At 44.3% G+C, this 22,283-nt stretch overlaps 1 protein-coding gene across 1 annotated transcript in view; it reads right to left on the bottom strand.

Moving 5' to 3' along the window:
- Positions 1 to 2,465: 2,465 nt before the first annotated feature.
- Positions 2,466 to 22,283, bottom strand: part of LOC133022050 (diacylglycerol kinase beta) — a 60,516-nt gene continuing 40,698 nt past the window's right edge. The window contains exons 22-26 of the mRNA XM_061089065.1: positions 16,573 to 16,663; positions 14,744 to 14,945; positions 4,944 to 5,064; positions 3,428 to 3,488; positions 2,466 to 2,555 (exon numbers count right to left, since the gene is read on the bottom strand). Coding sequence (XP_060945048.1) covers positions 2,466 to 2,555; positions 3,428 to 3,488; positions 4,944 to 5,064; positions 14,744 to 14,945; positions 16,573 to 16,663 — 565 coding nt within the window. The remainder of the gene's footprint in view (positions 2,556 to 3,427; positions 3,489 to 4,943; positions 5,065 to 14,743; positions 14,946 to 16,572; positions 16,664 to 22,283) is intronic.

Here is a 22,283-nt window from a genome sequence, read left to right on the forward strand (position 1 = left end):
AAACTTCATGTGGTATTTCAAAAAAAAGAATAAAAATCACACGGAAACACATCAGATACGGTGAATTTTTTAAGTTTCAGAATAGTTTTCAGAGTAATCAGATCCACACTCTCTCCGTTTGTTCACTCTCCTTTTGTTTCAGCAGGCATGCGGTGATGTAAGTTAACTTCAGATAAAATATTATAAACAAATATATACACACTCGGTAATATAGAACTGTTCTAAAACCATTCGTTCAGTAAATGTAGAGCTACTGTAAACATGCACTCTGTCACCACCGGGGCCTCGGACGCCCAGGCTCCGGCGGTAGAGAACGAGGAGGAGGATGTTCCCTCAGCGTTTCAGGAGATTGATATTAACGCCACTTGTGTTTCATGGCTTCATCGAACCTGTACTCCGTCCTGAGTGAGGACGAGTCGAGTGTCTCCATGGAGCCTGGGAGAGAGAGGGTCCGCTCAGTGGGATTTAAAGGGAATCAGGATGTAAAGGCATGGCAGCCCGACCCTGCATATCAGTGAGGTTCAGTTCGTCCCGTCAGAGCGTCTCACCCCCGTCTCACCCGTCTCACCTGTCTCACCCGTCTCACCCGTCTCACTCTGTCTCACCCTGTCTCATTCCTGTCTCAATGCCCTGTTACATTAATACATATCCTATCCAATCAGGGCGACAGTTTTCCACAAACGTCCGAGTCACATGAAATATAGATTTTCTGAATATCAACATGTCTTCAGTCAACTTAAGTTCTACAAATAAAATTGATGTCTTGTTTTTTTCATAGTTTACAAAAAAATCTAACTGATACTGGGTTTTTGCACTGATATGATTATTTATTCATATATAATTTTTATCAAAACGTGTAATGTCCTCAATGAGGAATTCTACCATTCTATAATAAATGTAGTAGATTTATGCATCAGATATGTTAATTTGAACCATTTGTGGCTCCACACAGCATCGCTAATGTCTTATGAACTAACTTTAAGTCATATCTTGAAAAAAATAACTGACATACTGGATTTTTGAGACTTTGTACAACTATTTATCATTTAACAATCATTAGTTGCTGATGCAGATCACATGTTGTCATTAAAAGCTTGTGATTGGACCCTGACTTGAGATTATTTTGTTGTTTTTGAATTTTTCCCAGAAACCATGTTAAACCAAACAGAGAAGAAGACGAAGCCTCATTGATTCAAATCTAATCTAATGCGAACAAGACAAAGTGGAAAACTGTCTCCAGGCGTTAGCGTCTCTGACGGACCTGAACCCCTCTGATCTAAAAGATCCACGTTAATAACATTGATATACACAACTGTGTGTACAGAATATTTGAGCTACATCTACTTCGCAGAAATATACATAACCTCTGTCTGCACACACTGTGGAATACACTCTGCCATGTTTGTGGGGACACGGATACATTCGTTATAAAACACTGAACTCAGCAGTGTCTTCCAGCTTCTGCGATGAAACCACGATTCCTCCCGTTTGGTCCGTTTCCTCGGTGACGTCTTTATTTGGTAGATGAAGAAATGGTGATGGAGCCGGGGCAGGCCCTGGGATTCTGCACTGTGACAGCACACTTGACATTGTGACTCGGTGTGTGACACGGTAATTAGGCGTTGGGTTTCACTGGAGGAGAGGGATAAATTTAGTTCCCCCTGTCAGTGCTGCCGTAAATACAAACCCATTTATTTCAGTCCCTGACCCACTGGACGCGTCCCGATCGAAGCAACAACCTCGCAGGACAAAATGAGTTTGAGGGACGAGCTCCAATCTCGACTTTCAATCTCCACCCGGGGTCAGTTTATGAAGCGATGGCTGGACAGGCACTTCCTCCGGAGTCCAGATCATCTGCAGAGTCTGTGAATATCGTTTTAAAGGGTGTTTTATTTTGTAGGCCAGTGACGCTGAGGGGATAGAATCATCCCCTATATGTTTCCAGGCCACTGTTACGCCCCAGTGCCGTCAACCCACAAACAAAATGAGTCAATAATGGATGGGCCCCCCCCCCCCCTCCTCTGTCATCAGTCCCTGGTGCGAGCGCTCTAACAAGAAACCACTCTTTCATTATTCAGACAGGTGTTTTGAACTCACTCTATTTACTCTCCGGCCTTGTAAACATCCAGGTCTGCTCTCATCAGAGTCTCTCTCTCCTCGTGGTGTTTCAGGGAGGGCGAGGGAATCCCATTGGCCCAGGTTGTGTCCGACAGGCAGTGCAGAACTGGTGTATGGCTGGGCGGGGGGGTTGAATCCATGTCTGGACGATGGTTACACAGGAATAGGTCGCTGCCGTGTATGGAGTCTTTTCATTTCAGTTGCAAGTTGTCTGTTGGCATCCAGACTTTGGGAACGTTCCACTTCCTGCAATTTGAATTCCCAACCAGCCGTCTGATGTGTGTGTGTTTGTGTGTGTGTTTGTGTGTGCAAAATGTGTGTGTTTGCGGCGTGTGCATGCACGGGTCCTAGTCGCGGCGTTTCTTGAAGAAGAAGAACGGCGTCTTCTGCGGCGGGCCCAGTAGAATGGGAACCTGGTTCTTGTGTGTGATCCTGATCTGTAAGAACCAGACAGAGTGATGATGTGATTACTCTCGTACAGAAACCTGCTCTCAGGACGACATGTCATCACTTCCTGGCTTCTCACAGCAGAGCGTTATAAAACCAGTGGCTGCGACCTTGTTTATAATATATAACCCACATAACACAACCAAAGAGCCGTGTGTCCTCCGCCTCCACGAAGGTTTACTCTGACAAAATGAAAAACAGTTAGAAAGGCTTTGAGGAGAAAGGGATAAATAACAGTGGATTCTAAAGACTGCAGCCGGGCTGAGATATCTGACGGCTTGACGGTGTAGGAGGTTGAAGCTGGGGGAGTGCAGAGGAGGGAGAGGAACAAAAGAGCAGAGAAATGAGCCAAGACTGGATGAAAGCTGAGAGAAAAGCTGAGTTTGACACATGCAGCTGACTTCATCTGTCAGGCAGGAGGAATGCAGATGTGCATTTAGAGAGAGAGGCTCGGGGCTGATGTGAAAACTCTAAAAACATCGAGACACAACGTGGTGTTCAGCACAGACTGGAAAGAAAGATGGACGACACGACGGCTCCCGAAGCATCTCGATCCCAACCTGGTGGCTGGCTGCAGTATAACACCTAAATCCTGCCTCCTCCATGTTAACAGATGGGTCATGAACCCTAGTAAAACATGTCTACGCAGTTTTTCGGCTCCTTCAGATTAAAACGCTGCCACAAAGCTTTCAAGCTGACACAGGAGTAGCAGACCTTTGACACGTAGCGTCTCTAAAAGGAATGTTGTGCTTTTCCAAAACTGATCTGAATTTGTTCACTCAATACTAAAGCCTCAGGACGACATTTTCTATTCGGTTCTGTTGTGATTTGAAAACGCTGCAGTGGTGGAGTTCAGCCTCACCGTGCAGGGCGGCTGCATCCAGGGCTCGCCATCAATCTGCATGGGCAGCCGCCGGGACGTCCTGCGGAGAGGGAGGGAGAGAGAGAGAGAGAGAGAGAGGAGGGGGGTGTGGGGGAGGCAGAGAGAGGGAGGAAGGGAGGGAGAGAGAGAGAGAGAGAGGGGAGGTTGTGAAGGTCAGATCACACACACCTCCGAGGCACGAGAGGCCTGTTCACACTGTCCCAGGACAGGGTCACACACTGCACCCTTTGTTCCCATGAGGAGAGCCATTCCCAGACAGCCCCCCCGCCCCTCCTTTAAACTCACAGAGCCACTGTACACACACACACACACACACACACACACACACACACACACACACACACACACACACACACACACACACACACACACACACACACACACACACACACACACACACACACACACACACACACACACACACACACACACACACACACACACACACACACACACACACACACACTCACACACACACACAGAGTCAGAGTTGGTTTAAGACTTCCCTGCGTGGCTCTGCGGCTACAGAAACACTGTGTGGGAGAATGACTCTGTGATGAATGCTCTCTCAGTTCGGCTGGAGGAAACCATGAGGAGGAGCGCTCGTCTGCACGAGTGTAAACGTCCCCTCGACAGGACAGTGACCGACATAATGTGAGAGTTCTAATGGGCCGGTCACAGCAACACAAACACGTCTGTTTGAATAAGAAACGCAGAAGGAGCAAGAAGTCTGAGAATTAAACTGCAGCAGAAGATTTGTGTTCGTGGTCTGTATGATGAAGTGATATGAGGATAAAGTGGCCAATCACTGATGGAGGAATGATTCTCTAGTTTTATCTTTTCCCCCCTTTTTATCTTGTCGGAATTTTGATTTTATTCTTTCTATCGATTATTGTTTTAGCTTGAAATGTACATTATTTGTACCACAGCGACATCCACTGATCGCCACGTGAAGATTCTGTCTCCAAATACGCGAAACATTAATGTTTGGAATATTTTCGGCTGTACTTGGACGTCAGGGGTCAGCGCGTAACCCTGGTGACGTAGATACATGACGACATCTACGTCACCAGGACTAACGGACTGGTAAACTATGAATTCGCCTTCACAAACAGCAGCGACAGCAAAAATCAAGATTCTTTCCACGTGAAGGTTTTTGCTCGTTGGTATAAAAACAAAGGAGATATAAGAATTAATTTGTTTGCCGCTGAGCTCAAGGAATCCTGCGTTTTCATGGATCCTGCACATGGATCCTCTCTGGTTCTGTGAGTCAGTCCTCTGATGCGTTTGCTGAAGCATGAAGTTGAGATCTATAATTGACGAGCTACATGCATGTTGTTGTTCGGCTCCTGCAGGGACTCTCGGCTTCAGATGCACAAAAACACTCAGAAGAAAATACATTTTTGATCACGCATGTATCGAGAGGTGGATTCGAATTGTTCCAGTTGGTCGACCAGAGGGCGGAGAAGACGAGGGGGGGGGGGGGGGGTCTGACCTGATGGTGACGCTGGCGCACTGAGCCAGTCGGCGTCCGGCGCTCTTCAGGCCCGTGTAGATCTGTCCCATCTCGATCGCCCCCTCCAGGCCGACCACCTCCAGCAGCTGGTCGCTGAAGTCTGGAGGGAGAAGGTTCCAGAGAGAGTTTGTGTTAGAGACGGAGAAACAGAGGAAGTTATAAGAAAAGATATTTTTATTACATACACGTTCACACACATTTCAGGAACTTAAGACACAACAAAAAAAGACCTGAACTATGTTGTAAACCTGCAGAAAGTCATTGTTTTTGCAACACTTCACTTATTTCCACATCCAGAAGTTACAGAGCAGAATTAGAATTCATTTGGACTCTTGTCTGCATGTCCACCCTCTTCTAGCTCCGAGTTTGGTCTCCACCGCCCCCTGACAGAAGCTTTCTGATTGGATGAGAATGAGCACACGCCCCTGAGCACAGGAAGAGTCGACAAACAATTGAAACTAACATACTATGATATTGAGAGAGATAAATTAACAATTAACTCTGAGACACAGGATTAAAAATGGGAAATCAATTCTTCATTGTATTTAAAACTATATAAAACTGTATTTATTTTTAACCTTAACATCACAGGATGAACAAATAAGAGAATAAAACCTGTTTAAAAAGCTCACTGGTGTTTAACGGTCGACATTTACCAACATTTCCTTTTCAACACATTTCAGCTCATGAGTGAAATCATGAGCTGACAGAATTGTGCGTTTGTCTTCCGCCCCTGAAACTTCACAGGTTTTTACAAATGCTCTGTGAAAGGAATGATTAGTGGACACCTGAGAAACGTTTCGTCTTCACAGCCAGTTTGATCATTTGAGAGGCGCCGCAGCAGAATCCATCTCGTACTCCGACAAATGAGCCTGAGGCAATAACCCGGCTAATTAACCTCAGCCTGTCGGGCGACTGGGACCAGTGTGGATGAGAGGAGCTTTTATTTTGACAGCGATGGAGTTATTTTAAATGCCTTTATTCTTTGTTTAGTTTGTGTTCCTCTGAATGTTGTTATTATTCTGTTTAATCTGATTATTGGGAGATTATCGAGTAGAACAGACCTATCGGACTCCTCCATGTATTTGTGGATTATTTGTTTTTTCTCTGTCTAATCTCACTATTTGTTGTTGTGTGTATATATGAATTTAATCTCCTCTTCTATATTTTGTTGTTACTTTATGTGTTTTTTGTGCTCTCCACGTTTCTGTGTCCAGTTTTTATTTGTAGGATATAAATCATCCTGCAGTTGAAAACTATAATTACGTCTTCAGATCATTAATGCAAGACAAAATACAATAGAATAAAAGTATTGTTGTTGTTGGAAGCAGCAAACAGGAAAGAGCTGATGCAACACGAGCCTCAGGACGACTCAGGTTCAGAAGTAAAGAAAAACAAAAGAATGCAAACAATGTGACGGGTGAAGAGTTTCTGATGCATCAACCCGGTGATGAACTCTGTGATGAACTCGGGGTCATCGGGTGATTCTGAGGCCACCAGCTCACTGGCGCTTCAGGGTTTTAAAACAAAAACTATCTCAATCCATATCAGCGCATCAGAAATATTTCATATCCATATTATCGAACCTGAAAACACTCGTCTGCAGGTGGTTGTTCCGACCGAGGAACAACAGGTGAAAAGAGAGAGCAGCATTGAAATCGTGTTTTGGTCAACAGCTCATCTTTTGTCAAGAGCTCTCGAACCTCGATGTTAACGTCTTCTTCTCCTGTGTGTGTGGTGCAGATGTACATATGGAAATTCCCTTCATCTGTGGTGAAAATAAATCTCTGTGCAGCAGCTGGGAAAACATAATTTCTTACATATGTTGAACAGCCTGTGTTGGTTCACTTGTTTAAAACTGTTTGTGTGGAGCCTGAACGAGCATGTTAGTGAAGAAGCTGCCATTTCGTGCCTGGTGACAGAGATGATCAAGGTTTTTAAAGGAACAACTTTAAGTCACTGGAACTCTTTAATATTTCAGACGACAATTCAAAGGAAACGTCGGAGAAGGAACAAACATTTAAAAAAGAGTCAAAGTCTTCGCTTCACTTCTGTTAGAATTAAACGCTCGAGGGAAATTGATGAGAACAGAAATAAAATGAAATGTTCTCTCTGCTCCACGACATGAAAATGTGGATATAAATAAAACATGTTAATGTTTGATATTGTGATGTCAAGCTTATTCCTATATTCCCATCAGATACATCTTTCACCACATCGTTACTATCAAACTCTGGATTCTGGATTGTTTCTTTATTTTGGTTTCAAAGCACTGTAATCAATCTGTCAAATGTTTATTTTTGTACATTTAGAATTAACAGATTCCTAGAAACACAGAATTCCCAGAAAAGGAAGTACTCAGGACTTGATCCCAGTGTCCTAAAAGGCCGTTTTAAATCCCGATCACATGACCCTGCGTCAGACTGGGACAGCGACTGTTCAACATATGCACATCTGCCTCCGCAGAGCTTTCCAGGACATTTGGGCAGCAATTAAGAAGAATCTGAAACAGTTGGAGACCGGGATCAACCACGAGGGCGGCCGACACAATGGCGATGACACATGACAGATGGGCATGAAGAAGGAAAGCTGATGTAAAGATGGAGGCCGTCCTCACACGCTGAGGAACAGGACGTCTATTTTAGGTGTTTTCTGTGTATTTTGGGATTTTGTAAACATTCTTTCTGTGAAGGCCTCATGTCGTACTATCAAATATATAATCCCCTCCTCCTTTGCACTCCCACTCATCCACCAGTACTTCCTCCGAGCACCAAATATGGGCATGGCGTCCTGCCCGTGTCCCGGAGTGGAGCCTGATGGCGGAGGAGCCCACTGTGCCGCTTCTCACCTCGCCGACCGTCCCCGCCTCATCAGATCACTGCGCCTTCTGACTCTCAGGCAACCGGCACAGTTGCTTCTCACCGTGGTAGAGCTAAGAATAGAATAGAACAGCCTCTTACATAACGCAGCCGCACTGCATTCTGGGATGGGATGGCATTGCTTTGCCAAGCGAGAGCCGTTATGCCGCTGTGCTGCACTACTTTCTCTGCAGCTGTGCAGGCAGAGATCATTCATTATATCTTTATCACGTTCTATACAGTAAATCATAAAGTATTTCTTCATATCATGTTAACATCTGATAAGCTGAAGTACAGGATGTATAATAATATGATAAAGTATTTACAGAGCACTTTTGAAAATAAAGGAGGCATACATATATATATATTCTGTTTTTATTCATTTACTTATATCCTTTTCTTTGTCTCTGTTCTGATTTGATTTAGACATCAATCATAATTCTATCTCTGTAAATGTCTTGGGTCAGTTTCTGTTGTGTGTTTAGTGTTGATTTCTCTTTGAATGTTGTTTATTTATAATCCTTGAAATACTTTGAATATTATAGATCATTTATTTTCCAGAAAAGGTCACTTGAATAGAGATAAATGGTCTGTTGATATATGTTGGAAATAAAAAATGAGGACCATACAGCCAGGTTTTTTAAAAATACAGAAAAATATGGAGATTTAACTAAACTGTGCGTTTGAATTGTTGGTCAACACAAAACAAGAAAGAATTATGTCAAACCAATTCTTCTAAAGCTTTGATTCTGGATTTATTAATCGGCTCTTAACACCAAAAGCTCTCAGAGAACATGTGAGGCTCCTCTTTTTTCATCCTGAGATATTTGTTTTTCATTCAGGAGTTGATGTTCCCCTCTCTGGTTGTTTGTTTGTAATTTATAAGGATTATGTAAAATATCCTGGACGGTTTCACACGTAACCTGGTGGAAGGATCTGGACTCAGGGATGAAACCAGTTCAGTTCAGGTCTGGTCCCAGTTTCAGGTCATTTCCTCCCATAGCTCAGTAAACATTAGTGCTCAGCAAACATTATTCAAACTGATCATAGATCAAAGACACGTCGGGAACTTTGGGGACAAAGACAAAATCAAATCGTCCTTATGAGGAATCGTGTCCCACAACCAGCACCATGGATCTCTATGGCTCATAATAACTGACAATACTTGACGATAACAAAACCATTCCTTGTCTATTTCTTTACGTTTCTAAATCCAGTGACGAGTTATTTATAACAACCCTTCAATTAGAAACTGAAAGAAGAATTTTCAAATCCCCCCGAGGAAAAGCTGCAGCTCTCATTGTGCATCAGCTCGAGGTGTCGGGCTATAATTACCAGCAGGAATATTTCTGCATCCTTCCTCCGCCCACTCGCACCATCCACCCCCATCCCCCCCCACCCCCCCCCCTGATCGCCGGCCTGTTATTGTCACGGGGGGGTAAGTGTCATGGCAGATGGTCAAGAGGAACTGCAGCTCCACCTCTCTAGCCCTGACGGAGGTGAAGGTGCGGGGGGAGAGCACTTGGCCTTCGGACAAAGAACCTGATGCTTCTGTGATGCCGGAGGAAATCAAACCCACGGCACGGACGCTCGGGGTTCTGTCGTCCGCTCGGGAGGAAAGAACCATGGGAAAGAACATTTCTCCTATCGTTTTTAAAGATGATTAAAGTGAAACGCCCGCGTCATCGTTTCCATTCAGAGCGACCGGCCTCTTAACGAGCCGCCATTCATTAACTCAAGAGTCAATGTGTCACTGGAAGGTCGTCCACTCTCCCACCGTCCACAGCTCGGGACCAGGACTATTTCCATCCACGGAGGAAGAGGAGGAGGAGGAAGAGGAGGAGGGGGATCAAAAATAATTACAGTCGGCTGTTTTCTGGTGTGTGAGAAGAAAACAATATGCAGACTCACAGTGTGATCCGTCTAAAAATAGCCTGCGTCTTGGTGTGTCACAGCCTGTTGTTGGGGAGGTCGGGAGGGGGGGGGGGGGGGGCTGAGGAGCCAGGGTGAGGTGAGGGGAAGTAGCTGGTGGGGGGGGGAGCCTCGGGTGGAAGGTGTCGGACAACAGTGAGTCACGAGGGGGGGGTACAGAACTAGTTTTTTAAAAACACTCTAAAACTGGACGAGCACTGATTCACCATCAGGACCAGAAACAAGCGAACAGCTGACGAAGCTTCTTTCAAACAAACTGAAACAAAGACGTTGTGGTTTAATAAGATAAATCGACTGTTTACTGAGAATCTACAGCCGCTGAACCACTGCTCCATCACTCAGGGGCGTCCAGGGGTCAGACACAGAGCAGGAGGGGTCATGTTATGTTTAAGCCGGTGTCAGGCGTGACCTGCAGGTAGAACCGGGAGAATCAGCCACGGAGTTTACCCAGAGTTTGTCTTTCACAGGTTTCCTGCCCAGACGCGTCCACAACAGAATCCTCCACTTCATTCAGACGAGATTCACAATCTGAATTCTTCGGCAGAATTATGATAAAGAGATGAACTCACGAATACTGAATTTAAAACAGGTTGAATTACTTTCTAAACTAGAGAGTCACTCGGTCTCCGCCCAACAGTCAACTTATAAAACCATATTTAAATTAATGTAGATCCACATTTTTATTTTGATCTGCACCAACACACACGCATAAACATCAGTCCTCTAGACAAACCAGATTTGTTTCATCAAGATCCATGATCTGGTCTCTTTTTCTATTTCTTTTCCTCTACTATTTGGATGGAAAACGCAAATTTTCATGAAGTTGTAAACTCAATGGCGTCTTCCCTGAATCATATTTCATCCGTCCACCAAGTTTCATGGTGATCGAGTAATTTTTGCGTTACCATGCTCACAAACAAACAACACAAACAATAATAAACTAAGAGGGAAAAGAAAACGTCCTCAAACAATCGGACGTCAGTCTCAGGAATCAGTTGCGACGTTTGACTCGGTTTTTATATCATCAATTTACTCATTAAAACCTTGATGCAGACACTTGAACATTCATCAGTGTGATAAGAACTCAGATCTCTGGTCCAAGCCCGGTCTACTAACATGGAGGAGGCAGGGTTCATGAACTGTACCGCAACCAACCACCAGGGGCGAAACAGATGTATGGCTTCACTTTGGGTCAGCGTCATGTCGTTCATCCACATCCACGGTTTATAAACTGAGGCCAGTTCTGTTCCCAGGAAATATGGATCATACCATACGAGGAATTTGTCCAAATCAGAAAATAAAAGTAAATAGTAAACAACAGATATAATTTATTTGATCCTTTCGTCCCAGTGTCGACAGAACGAGTCACTTGTCCCCTGGTCTCTGTCCCTGGAGCACAGAGCTGCATCCACTTTATTTCTGTGCTTCCTTTCCAGCGACATTCACCGGAGGAAGCTGAGGAAATCTGATCCAGGAGCAGGGAGGAAATCACCGGGGGGGGGCGGGGGGGGCGATGGCTCCCAGATAACACAGGAGGAGGAGCCGGGTGACACCGGGGCCTCGAGCATCAAACCTGTCAGCGCCCTCGTCGTTCCCTCGCCCGGCTTCCTCTGCACCCCCGACTCAACTGGAGCACAACTGGAGACGACCCCCCCCCCCCCCCCCCTCTAGTTATCCACTGCTAGATTTTGTTTTTGTCCCATTTAGCGAATGCAATTTACAGGATGACGTCAGAGCAGCAGGGACACGGTGAGTCAGGAGGAAGCACGGCACAGAATTAAGAAATCACTGATGTTAAGAGTTTGTCACCAGCTCGTTGCTTCAGAGAACTGGTTTCATCCTTTTGTCCTATTGTCCTAACTTATATTTTATTTGCATTTTTGGTTTTACATTTTGTTTTACTTCATTTGATGCTATCGGATTAAAAATAATAACAATATCTTTTGTAAAGTACTTTTCAAGGAAACTCAAAGACACTTTACAAAGTATAATGTATTAAACAATACCCAATATTGTATTATACTAAATTTGATATAATTATTCCACAAAGACTATTTCGTTTTCCTGTTATTATTTGTCCTCTTTGTGAAGAACTTTAACTTTATTATATTATTATTAGATTTGTTAGTTGACACATGACATCAAATGTCTGAAACTGTCAATCAATCAATCAAATGTTATTTGTATGGCCCATATTCACAAATTGTATCATAGGGTTTAACAAGGCGCTGCATCCTCTGCTCTTAACCTTCCACTGGAGTGAATTATTAAATTACCAGTAAAACCCAACAACACGCACACACACACACACACACACAAACAGACTACAGCACATTTCCTGTTCCAACCCAAACCTCCCTCGGCCTCGGCGTGTTCGCAGCAGATTGACGGGAGCTTCTTTCCTCCAGTTGTTTAAAGCAGGTATCAGTAAATTGCAATGACACAAGTGATTGTGTTAGAGTCCTGAGTGAAACTGGACTGTCTCTGTGTGTCAGCTGTGGTTTGTGTCCGTGCAGAACACAAACCAGAGCAGAGCCGCAGTGAGTCACAGGACTGAAGCGCTGAGGTCACCAGCGCCCGAGGCTTCTTTCACTCTCTCCGGGTGAACCTGGCTGATTGCATTATCTGCAGCAAATGGATTTAAAAGCTTTAGTTCATTGTGCCAGAGAACCAAACTGCCACAAACAATTAGCTGTGTGATAAACATGCAGGCACGCTGGTACACACACACACACACACACACACACACACACACACAGAAATGCATACCTAGCACAGTGTCTCCAGTCCTGTTTCCAAATAGCATTAGCAGGAGGAGCTAATTGAATCAGGCTTGAATCCAGAGGGACAAAATGTTTGGAGAGAGATTCCATCACACACACGTTCAAACATGTAACATGTGGATTGAGTCACACACAAATATTATTTAGATGGAAAAGGGTTTGAATCCAGTCGTTTACACGTTTACACTAATACTCCACTGTTATTTAGAATCTGACAGAATCTGATACAGGACATTTTGTTGAAATATTAAGAATCTGGTTTTATTCTTTGGACGTGCACGTGCACTTGGAACATGCACAACCTGACTACACACTCTGCAGTGCTGGGGGAGAGACACACAAACACAAGGCTGATTGTCATGCACTGGGATTATACACAAAGTCAATGTAAAGACATCAAATAGACACAACTTTCACGAATTACTACAGTTGTGGGTTTAGATTAGAGGAGGAAATGGAAGAGTTTCAGGTCCATAACTTTTTGTTTCTTCCATAACTTATTGTTTCTTCCATAACTTATTGTTTGTTACTGTATATATTGTCTTACTGTATATATTGTTGTTTTGTTTTTATGTACAGTGCACCAACCACACCATGGCAATTTCCAATACATGCAAATATACGTGGCAATAAAAAGAATTCTGATTCTGATTCTGACTCGTGCCTGAAGGAGACGGGGATGGAAGAGAACAGCCAGATACTCGCAGGTTGCATCACTTGTGCGATTAAACACAAATGATCCAGTGGCCAAACTCACACAAGTAACACAATGAGAAAATTAGCTTTGACTGAATTCAAGATTAAAGTCCAGGATTTTCACGAAGGAGACGCATGTTATTTTCCCTTTGAAACCAATAAGTTTCCTTTATTTATAAACCTTAACTGTGTGATTATTATTATGACTAAATCTGCTCCTGTAGGTGGAATCTGAGGGAACAGACCCATGAGGACTTCAGATGTGAAGAATTCCCTTTGGAGGATTTACCTGAAACTGCGTCACATGACAGTTTCATGATTAAACTCATCGGTACAGAGGTGCAGCGCTTCATCACAACTCACAGCGACTGATTTGACTCATCATTGTTTCCTCCTGCAGAATAATTTCTCTCTCTGCGTCCGTCTCCTCCTGCGTCTGTCTTTTCTCCAGCCTCTAACCCTGAGATCTCCATGGAAACTAGTTTCTGTTCAATCAGCGCAGATGTAGAGCGGAAGAGAAAGACACTGAAGTCGGGTTGAATTTAGGAAACCTCGGTGAGAGTAGAGAGCTGCTGATTTTACACTGTTGGTGAAACAGCTGCAGATTCTTCACACAGGTAAAAACTAAAGAGTTTATTTAAGAGTATAAATAACGGCAACTTCAATTTTTTGATGTCAATGGAAGTGGATTGATAAGATCCCGATATCTGGACACAGTTTTATAGATTTATAACTCGTCTATCTGCAAACAAAAGTTAAAATACTTTTAATACCCAGCACCCGTGATTCATTATAATTGGTCCCTGATGAAGAAGTTTAGACTCTGGTAAATGTCTTTGTCAGTCAAACTTTAATGTTGAAAACGTGCAGATAAATGATGTGATATATTTTCATATATCTGACTTGTAGTTATTTATTTCAGACGCGAGGCTCCAGAGGAGAAATTACCCAGCAGCAGAGGAGAACTGACCTTTACATGAACAGAAGCAGCAGATAAACCGTGAACATGCACGTTCACCTGCTGGCGTCACACGCTGCTGAAATGTCTCTGCTGCAAATATCAGACATTCCTGATGAGGACAAAGTGTTGTGAAGAAGCAGCTGGAGCAACAGGAGCGGAGCTGCAACGCTCACGTGTGTTAAAGAGCCACGTACAGATGTTTAAATGTGAAGCCCTGAGAATCAGAGCAGATGTGATGATGGAGACCAGAGGTGGTCACATGACTTGACCCCGAGGCAGACGAGTCAGGAATCTGAGGACTTTAGACTCGCTGACATCGCTGATTCAAGACTTGACACTAACAGGATAGTTTACTGAAGTTTTGACTTTTTACAGCTTCCAACGAGTTGAGTTCCCAAAACTCTGGTTTCTGTGTGAACGTATAAAACTGAGCTTTGGGTAAACAACTCGGATATGTTACGAATCTTTGATGCAAACCTTATCGCCACCTACTGGTCGGCACACTGGTGTTATGGAAACTGAATTCCTGAATTCTCCGCTCCGACTCACCTTGCATGCAGAACTTCAGCTCCTTGGCGTCGGTGACGGTGCTGGACGGCGTCCGCTCAGGAACCTTCTTGCTCATGCGGTTGTAGTGCCTCCTCTTCTTCGTCTCGCCCCACAGGTTGGAGCCGCCGTGCATGCTGGGAATGTTGAGCACGGCGATGCCCTCTAAGGAGGTGTTGCTGAGGTCCAGGATGATCCCGTCGCACTGAGCAGGAAGTGAGAGGACACAAGGAGCGAGGATTGATCTTTGAAGGGTAATGAAGTCATGATTTATAAGTTGATGTTGATGTGAGACGACACAGTTTGCCCCAGGGGCTCTTTGTTGTGTGTGTGTGTTTGTGTTTGTGTTTGTGTTTGTGTTGTATCACAGTTTGAGCCACTTTGTGCACCACTGATTTGTTTATGAGTCCTAGATTTACTTTGTCCTGATGCATCACTCGTACAGGAGCCAAGTGTGCAGCTCCGTCTTTATTAACGGCCATAAAAACACAGTAAGTCTGCAGATATCTGCACATGGTGAATAAAAATGAACAGATATAAAGAAACACCATCTGCCGCTGCTGGCTCGCCTCTGAGTTACACTGCGTTTCGCCTCATCTGGATTCGACAAATCATTTAAACACACCAGAGAACTTCAACAACACACCACTGTGACTCACAGAGAGCTGAGTCACACAACAACCACAAACACACTGGACTTTACCGATCGCACACGAAGAGGAAGCAAGAAGAGTAAAGTGGATAATAACATGTAACACATGTGGAGCATGAGACATGGAGACAATCAAATACACAAACGAGAGAAGACACACAACAACGCTAATGTTTTTGAAGCACGTTTTCAGTATTTATAGAAATATCGCTTCTTCGAATTGAAGATTGTTCTATTTTCCATTAAATAAGTTCTTGTGCGTTATCTACAACCGACCGTGTGCATTTGTTTCCACGCGACCACGAAACCAGTGACATCAGTAGTTATGGGAGGAGCTACTGCAAGAAGGGTGACGCCATTTTGACATGTGAACGAAAGCGAAAACAGATGATTTCCAGATGAGACGACTGGACAACTTTACAGTTTAGTTTTTATTCTTCTGTTGTTGTTGGTTTATTTCCTGTTTTTATTTAAATGATTGGTTCTTATAGCACCTTGTAACTTTGGTTTTAAAAGGTGCTTCATAAATAAAATGTACCAAGTTACTTACTTCACCTGAAACCAGTTCATCTTCCTGCTGCTGTAAAAACAGTTAAATCTCCGGTAGAAGAACATTTTTGGAGCCAAGTGTGAAACACAGGGTGAGAAAGTGAGAAAGTGGAACAGGTCCAGGACCAGCAGATTCAAAGTGAAGAGCAGCCTCAACCTTTAATAACGTAGTCGAGCTGTGTGAGTAAGATGTGTTGTCACATAGATTTACTTAAATGAATTAAAACATCGGGATTATTTCTCTGTGAACATAAGTAACTTTCCCACGTTGATCTAACTGGTTTTATTGAATTGTTCTAAACGCATGAGAACGAAGGGACGGAGCTTGTTTGTGTTTGTGTCTCTGACGTCCTGCTGGGCTTCACGCAGTCAGGTAACACAATCTGACAGAATCAGGCACTAAGTGACTTTAAGGAGCATTAATCTGATGATGTGCTATGAATAGAACCGCCGCAGTAAAGTTTATCTTTTATAAAAACAATGAAAGAAGAAACAAGCCTGTCAGAGAGAACGAGACAGGAAAGCAAAGTGTGCAGATGTTGTTGTTTGTGATCTAACAAAGTGTATCTGGAGTATTTAAGGATATTTACAACAACAGCTGGTTTTGTGTAACCACCAGTTATCGACTCACCTCCACTTCTATGCCCTCGTTCAGCTTCTTGCAGGTGGCAGAGATGGTCTCGGTGGTGCCGAACTCAAAGTACCACAGCTTGTTCTTCATCCTGAGGGACACACACGACACGCGGCTTCTTTTTTACATGAACACACATATTTTCATGGAGAGACTCCGGCCTGATTTGCATCGGGTGCAGCGGACACATATTGAAACTGTCCGGTGCCGCGAGTCATCTCACATTCTGCGGCCATGTGATCACGGAGGTCAAAGCTCCACTGAGGCAGCCGGACGCTTTACAGTGGAACCACGGGCTTCACAGAACATCAGGAGCTTGATACTGAGCCTCAGAACTTTAACCCCAGCGTCAAACTGCCTCTCTGCTGTTTTCATCAAAGCCACTCGTCTCTGCACACGCTCACGACAGGAGATGAGAACGCCACCTCGAGCTGGGCCCAGGGTGGGGCTGGTGGAGACCATGAGGTCAAGGTGTGTGTTACTGTGACCATCCAGCCCACAGGACTGAGAGCAACATCTGGGCCCTGTAGCTGGATCATCAGAGGTCACCTGATGCAGCTCTGTTGACATCCGGAGGCGAGAAGTTGGAGGCTGATTTCCAACCTGCGATGTTCACGCCGGTCACATGACATCCTTCACACGCTCCTCTGGAAATGACAGTATTCCATGATATGACCGCGGGTTCTCTGGCGTGTGGACGTGCTGCTGATAGTGACAACACACAGCTATTGACACAACAGCCCTGTGTAATGTGGGCGCACCAAACCCAAGGTTGTGAGCCAGCAGGGCTCCGAGAACAAGAAGAGGACATGAAGCATCTAAACACGACCTCAAGGGACCGAGCTCCAGATCTGATTCTTCTCACTTTATAAAATAAACCAGGACAAAGAACAACCAGGTCTTTAAAAACAGCTTTTTACACCGAGTGTAAGTGAAAAGTCTTAAGCCGCTGCACTTGTTGACATGTTTTTCATCCCTGCTAATTGTCTTTCTGTCCCTCTTCCACCTTAATGCCTCCCCTGGAACCTGCGCCGCTGTCAAACCGGGGGATTACCAGCATATTTGAGATCACAATTAGGAGCAGTTGCGATTCTCAACGAGCCGAGCTGCCTGACCTCATTAAGCCGCCTCCACTTGAGACGCTCTGTTAAAAATGCAATTAACTCATGTTTTTCCCCCTCTCGTATGAACACAGAGTGCAGCAGGGAGACCATGCTTCCATAAGCCGCTCCTCCACTTATTCCCATGATTCTGCACAAAAACTAATGTAGACCTGGAACAGAAGGGAACCAACACAGGGGGCCGGGCTCGGGTCTTTGTCCAAATCACGGCGAGGACGATTTCTGAGCCATTTTTAGCTTGTGAGGCCGAGTGAGCCGAACCCTGGGGCGTTCACAAGTGACGGGATGGTAATGGGTTTAATATGCTCGAAATCCAACAGACGTCTCACAGGATAGAAAGTGGCAGCATAGAAAAGTAGAGGATAGAACCTACAGACGTCCAGACTCAAACTTTCACTGCTTTCACGCATCAAATAACTGATTCAAAACAACAAACATGAACACACAAACACATCAGTGTGATAATAGCGACCGGAAATGAAATGAAAACCAAGATCACACAAAAACTACTGGATGGATTAACCCACAACGTGGTGGAGGGTTGGGGTTTGAATCCGGGAAGAACCCATTAGATTTTAATCATTATTAGAATCAGTGGGAGCTTACAGGAATATTTGTAACTTTCTGTAACATTGTGAGATTTTTCAACAATTTGGTGGATTTCTCAAAAAAAACTATTTATGGATCTTGTTGAAAAAATATCAGACATGTTGATATTAATGAGTGTTTGATGCAGATTTAACTAACATCGGGATGTAGTGAATTTAAATGTTTTCAAGAGTAGACGAGTAGTTTAATATTTAATCGTTAAGTTGACTAATCAAACAAATCCCTACGTGCAGTGAATTCACATATTCCCCCCCCGTTAGAATCCTGTGGACACACTGTACCACATGTTACTGTAGAACCCGGGTTAATAAGCAGCACATGTTGCTATTAAGACTCGGTTCAGGGGCTTCAGCTTCAGGAGCTCGGGGGGCTCAGATCTCTGATACCTTACCCCCCCGCCCCCAGATAAGCATCTCCTTTAATCCCCAGAAGGAGCAGTGACCTCCTGACCCGTCACCTCTTCACTGCTCCTCCTTCATACCTGGTGTGAAATCAGGAGGACACTAACAGACTTTAAGAAATACTCATGTTTTTCAATACAGTTCTGTGGTATAAAGCACCTGGTCGCAAAAACAGTGATTAAAAGAGGGATTACAATAAATATGAGAATTGAAAAAGAATTAAAAATGAAGTAAAGTTTTACCTTGAGCACCTTAAACACAAAATGATGTATTTTAAAGAAAAGGCATCAAATTGATCTAATACAAACTATAACAACAGAGTGTTTTAATTGGCTTTTCTACAGAGGGGAGAGCACTGCTGTTAGTTTGCATGGATCAGTAAGACAAAGAAGAAACAGACAAACAACCCCCCCCCCCCCCCCCTCCATCTTGATCTGCAGAATAGCTGAAGGGAGAAACAACAGTTGCCTCGGTGTTTTGGAAACGAAGGTCAACAAGTTGCTGACATCTGATCTCTGCTAATGCAATCAGGAGCTGAGTTTCAGCGACCGACTCGTCAGACCCAACAAAGCTGCTTAAGAAAAGAGCTGAATCGCCTCTACTCTACGTTTACAATAGATAATGAATATAATCATATTAAATAACTGATGTTGTTCTTTTTTACCACAGTGACGGCAAAGATAATTTAATTTAGTTACAGGTTTTTAATGTCTAAACAATTTAAAATTCTGAATTTCAGTCGTGGAAAAATATCATGTACTGCGTGTTTGTTTAAGTTTGAGGAAATCGATGGAGATAAGGCCGATATGACAAAGGACATTTTGAAAAGTAATAATCGTATAGATGCCCTCTAGTGGACAAACTGTGTAACAATATTTCTAAAATAAATTTTTCTTAAAAAAAAAAAATCTCTGGATTTCTGTCTTTAATTGTGTCGGTAAAGAAATCATGTTACAATGTATCTGAAATATTATTAATACCTAAAAGCTGTTTGTCATGCTATTGGTTAGCTTGTATCGGATGTTTAAAGAATTAAAAAAATTCAAAATTAAACTTCCTTTCCCTCAAAATTTAACAGGTCATTTTTTTAAATATATAAAAAATAAAAGATAAACACATTGTATACCGAACAGGATGTGTATCTGCAAATTTCATCTTGAGTGTGGAGATTTGTTAGCCTGGGTGCCAGACGAACTTAGCCCCGCCCACAACATTTGTTGTTCGGGAAGTTCGGTCTGGAGTCGCTCCGTTGGGGAGAAACTATGGCCGATCAGGAGCTGATCGGACCAATCAAATCGTCAGGGCGGGCTTTATACGATGATTGACAGATGATCTACAGTGACGTAATCAACCACGTCACCAGAGAGCGCTGCCTGCAGAGCTGAGATGTGTCGATGCTGCCATCGAGTCTGTTTCAGCAGACATCGACAGCGCATTCATTTTGAAAGAGGAACAGAGGAACGTCCCGGGCCGGTCGCGAGGCTCTGAGAGAGATCCGTAGCGGGCTTCTTCACGCCGCCGGCCGGGGGTCTCACAAGCAGCCCTGGTCACCAGCTGCTTCCTGGGGGCTTTGCCTCCGGTGGATATACGAGCGGCATTTGCAGCATTTCCATTGATTTAGTTAGAGAGTGAACAAACTCGTGAAACAGACAACTGATAACAACTATGCGTCGCTTGACATACGTCACATACTACGTTGCTCTGATTGGTTGTAGGTCTATCCAATTGAGCGAAGAGGCATTTTGTTTCCTGGTTCTGTTGAAACACGCCCCATAATCACAGCCCAATGGAGCGGTCTCAGACTCATATTCTGACTAGAATAATGAGTATGACAACGTCAGGCTAGAGATTTGTTGCTTGATACAAAAAATGTCTGACGCTGATTCATTCGTTCAGTAAGTGAACCTTGAGTTGACTGTTGTGTATCGTGTGAAGGAAATGAGATGAAGGTTGAGAGTCTGCATCACTGGAGACATGAGGCCACAATAAAGAGAAAACACTCCGACTCCCTCTGGGATAGACACACACTCACACACTCACACACTCACACACTCACACACACACACACTCACACACTCACACACACTCACACACACACAGAACCACGCCACTGTCCCTGGTGTGAGAGTCATTAGCACCTGGGCTCTGGTCTCCTGGAGGTCTGTGATCATTAGAAGCTGCTGCAGCTCCACAGGCCGACGTGTCAGCAGCATCACACTCGGTCCTGCTGCCGCTGGGGGTTGTGTGTAGTGTGAGCGTATAGACACACACACACACACATAGATACAGACAGACAGACAGTGTGGAGTTGTGAGTGGCAGCCAGGACTCTGACGCTCTGAGCGAGGGGCTGCATGAGGCCGCGGACCCCTCTCACCGGGTCAGAGGTGGTGTATCATCTCCTCAGAGCGGCTCCGGCTCCACGCTGGCTCCTTTCACATCGAGTTGCTGCAGCAGTGGATGGACGCGCTCGCTGCCAGAACATCAGTCAGGCCACAATGAAACAGTTGCAGCTGTCCGTCAACTCACGGACGCACAATAACCTCCAGTGTCGGCTTCCTGTGAATTGTGCACATTTGACTGTTGGTGTTGTTAAGCGTTGGGGTGGGATTGCGATTTGTGAACACTTGAGTTAACGTGGCGTTGGATCGGAGCCACGAGAAACTCACACAGCGATGAAAGGATCAGAATAGAAATATTCAAAACCATCAACTAGAAATCACCGCCCTGTGGATGTGAGCCGCCGCCGAACCGGGCAGTTTCAGTCTGTTAATTCACAGAATCATACGAGGTCACAGTGACCTTTAACCTCTGATATGTAATCAATTCATCCGTGAGTCCAAGTGAACATCTGTGCCGCATTTGAAAGGATTCCCTCAAAGTGCTCCTGAGATCGGGCAAAGTTGGTTTTGTGAGGTGACAGCGACCTTGAACTTTGACCTTTCATCGCCAAAAATCAAATCAGTTCATCCTTGTTTCCTGGTGAATGTTTGTAACAAATATTAAGGAATTCCCTCAAGGTGTTTTCTAGATCTCGTGTTCACAACATGTGACGGGTGGATGGACAGTCGAGCCACTGAGGAAGCCCGAAGAGAAATAAAACGGTTTATGGTTTATTGTCTTTAACCTGAACACTGAATACGTCCTGCTCTCCTCACACAGTGAAGACCTCTCATCTTTCATCAAAGAGAGCCGGCCCCCAGAGAACAGAGGAATCTCACTCTTCTCTTTCATCCCCCTCTCTTCCGCTCATCCTCCTGCCTGTGATGCTGGAACCAGATCTGGGACCAGCGCTGGAAACTTCAGCATCAATTATTGAATTTCAGAGAGTAAACAACACGTCTCTCCTTTTCTCTCCCTCCTCCTCCTCTTCTTCTTCTTCTTCTGTTTTTTATCTGGATGTAGGACTCGTTAACTGCAGAGCGAAGCAGCTGCATACTGCAGGTATGTTGTTTATCGTCACGCAAACAACCCGGGCGCTACACGCTACACACACACAAACGCCTTACACACACACACTGCAGAGCTGCACCAAGACCGAGATCCCAAGTAGGTCAGAGGCATTTAAAACAAGAATTGTA

Source organism: Limanda limanda, chromosome 16 (assembly GCF_963576545.1).
Source record: "Limanda limanda chromosome 16, fLimLim1.1, whole genome shotgun sequence".
Lineage (NCBI taxonomy): Eukaryota > Metazoa > Chordata > Actinopteri > Pleuronectiformes > Pleuronectidae > Limanda > Limanda limanda.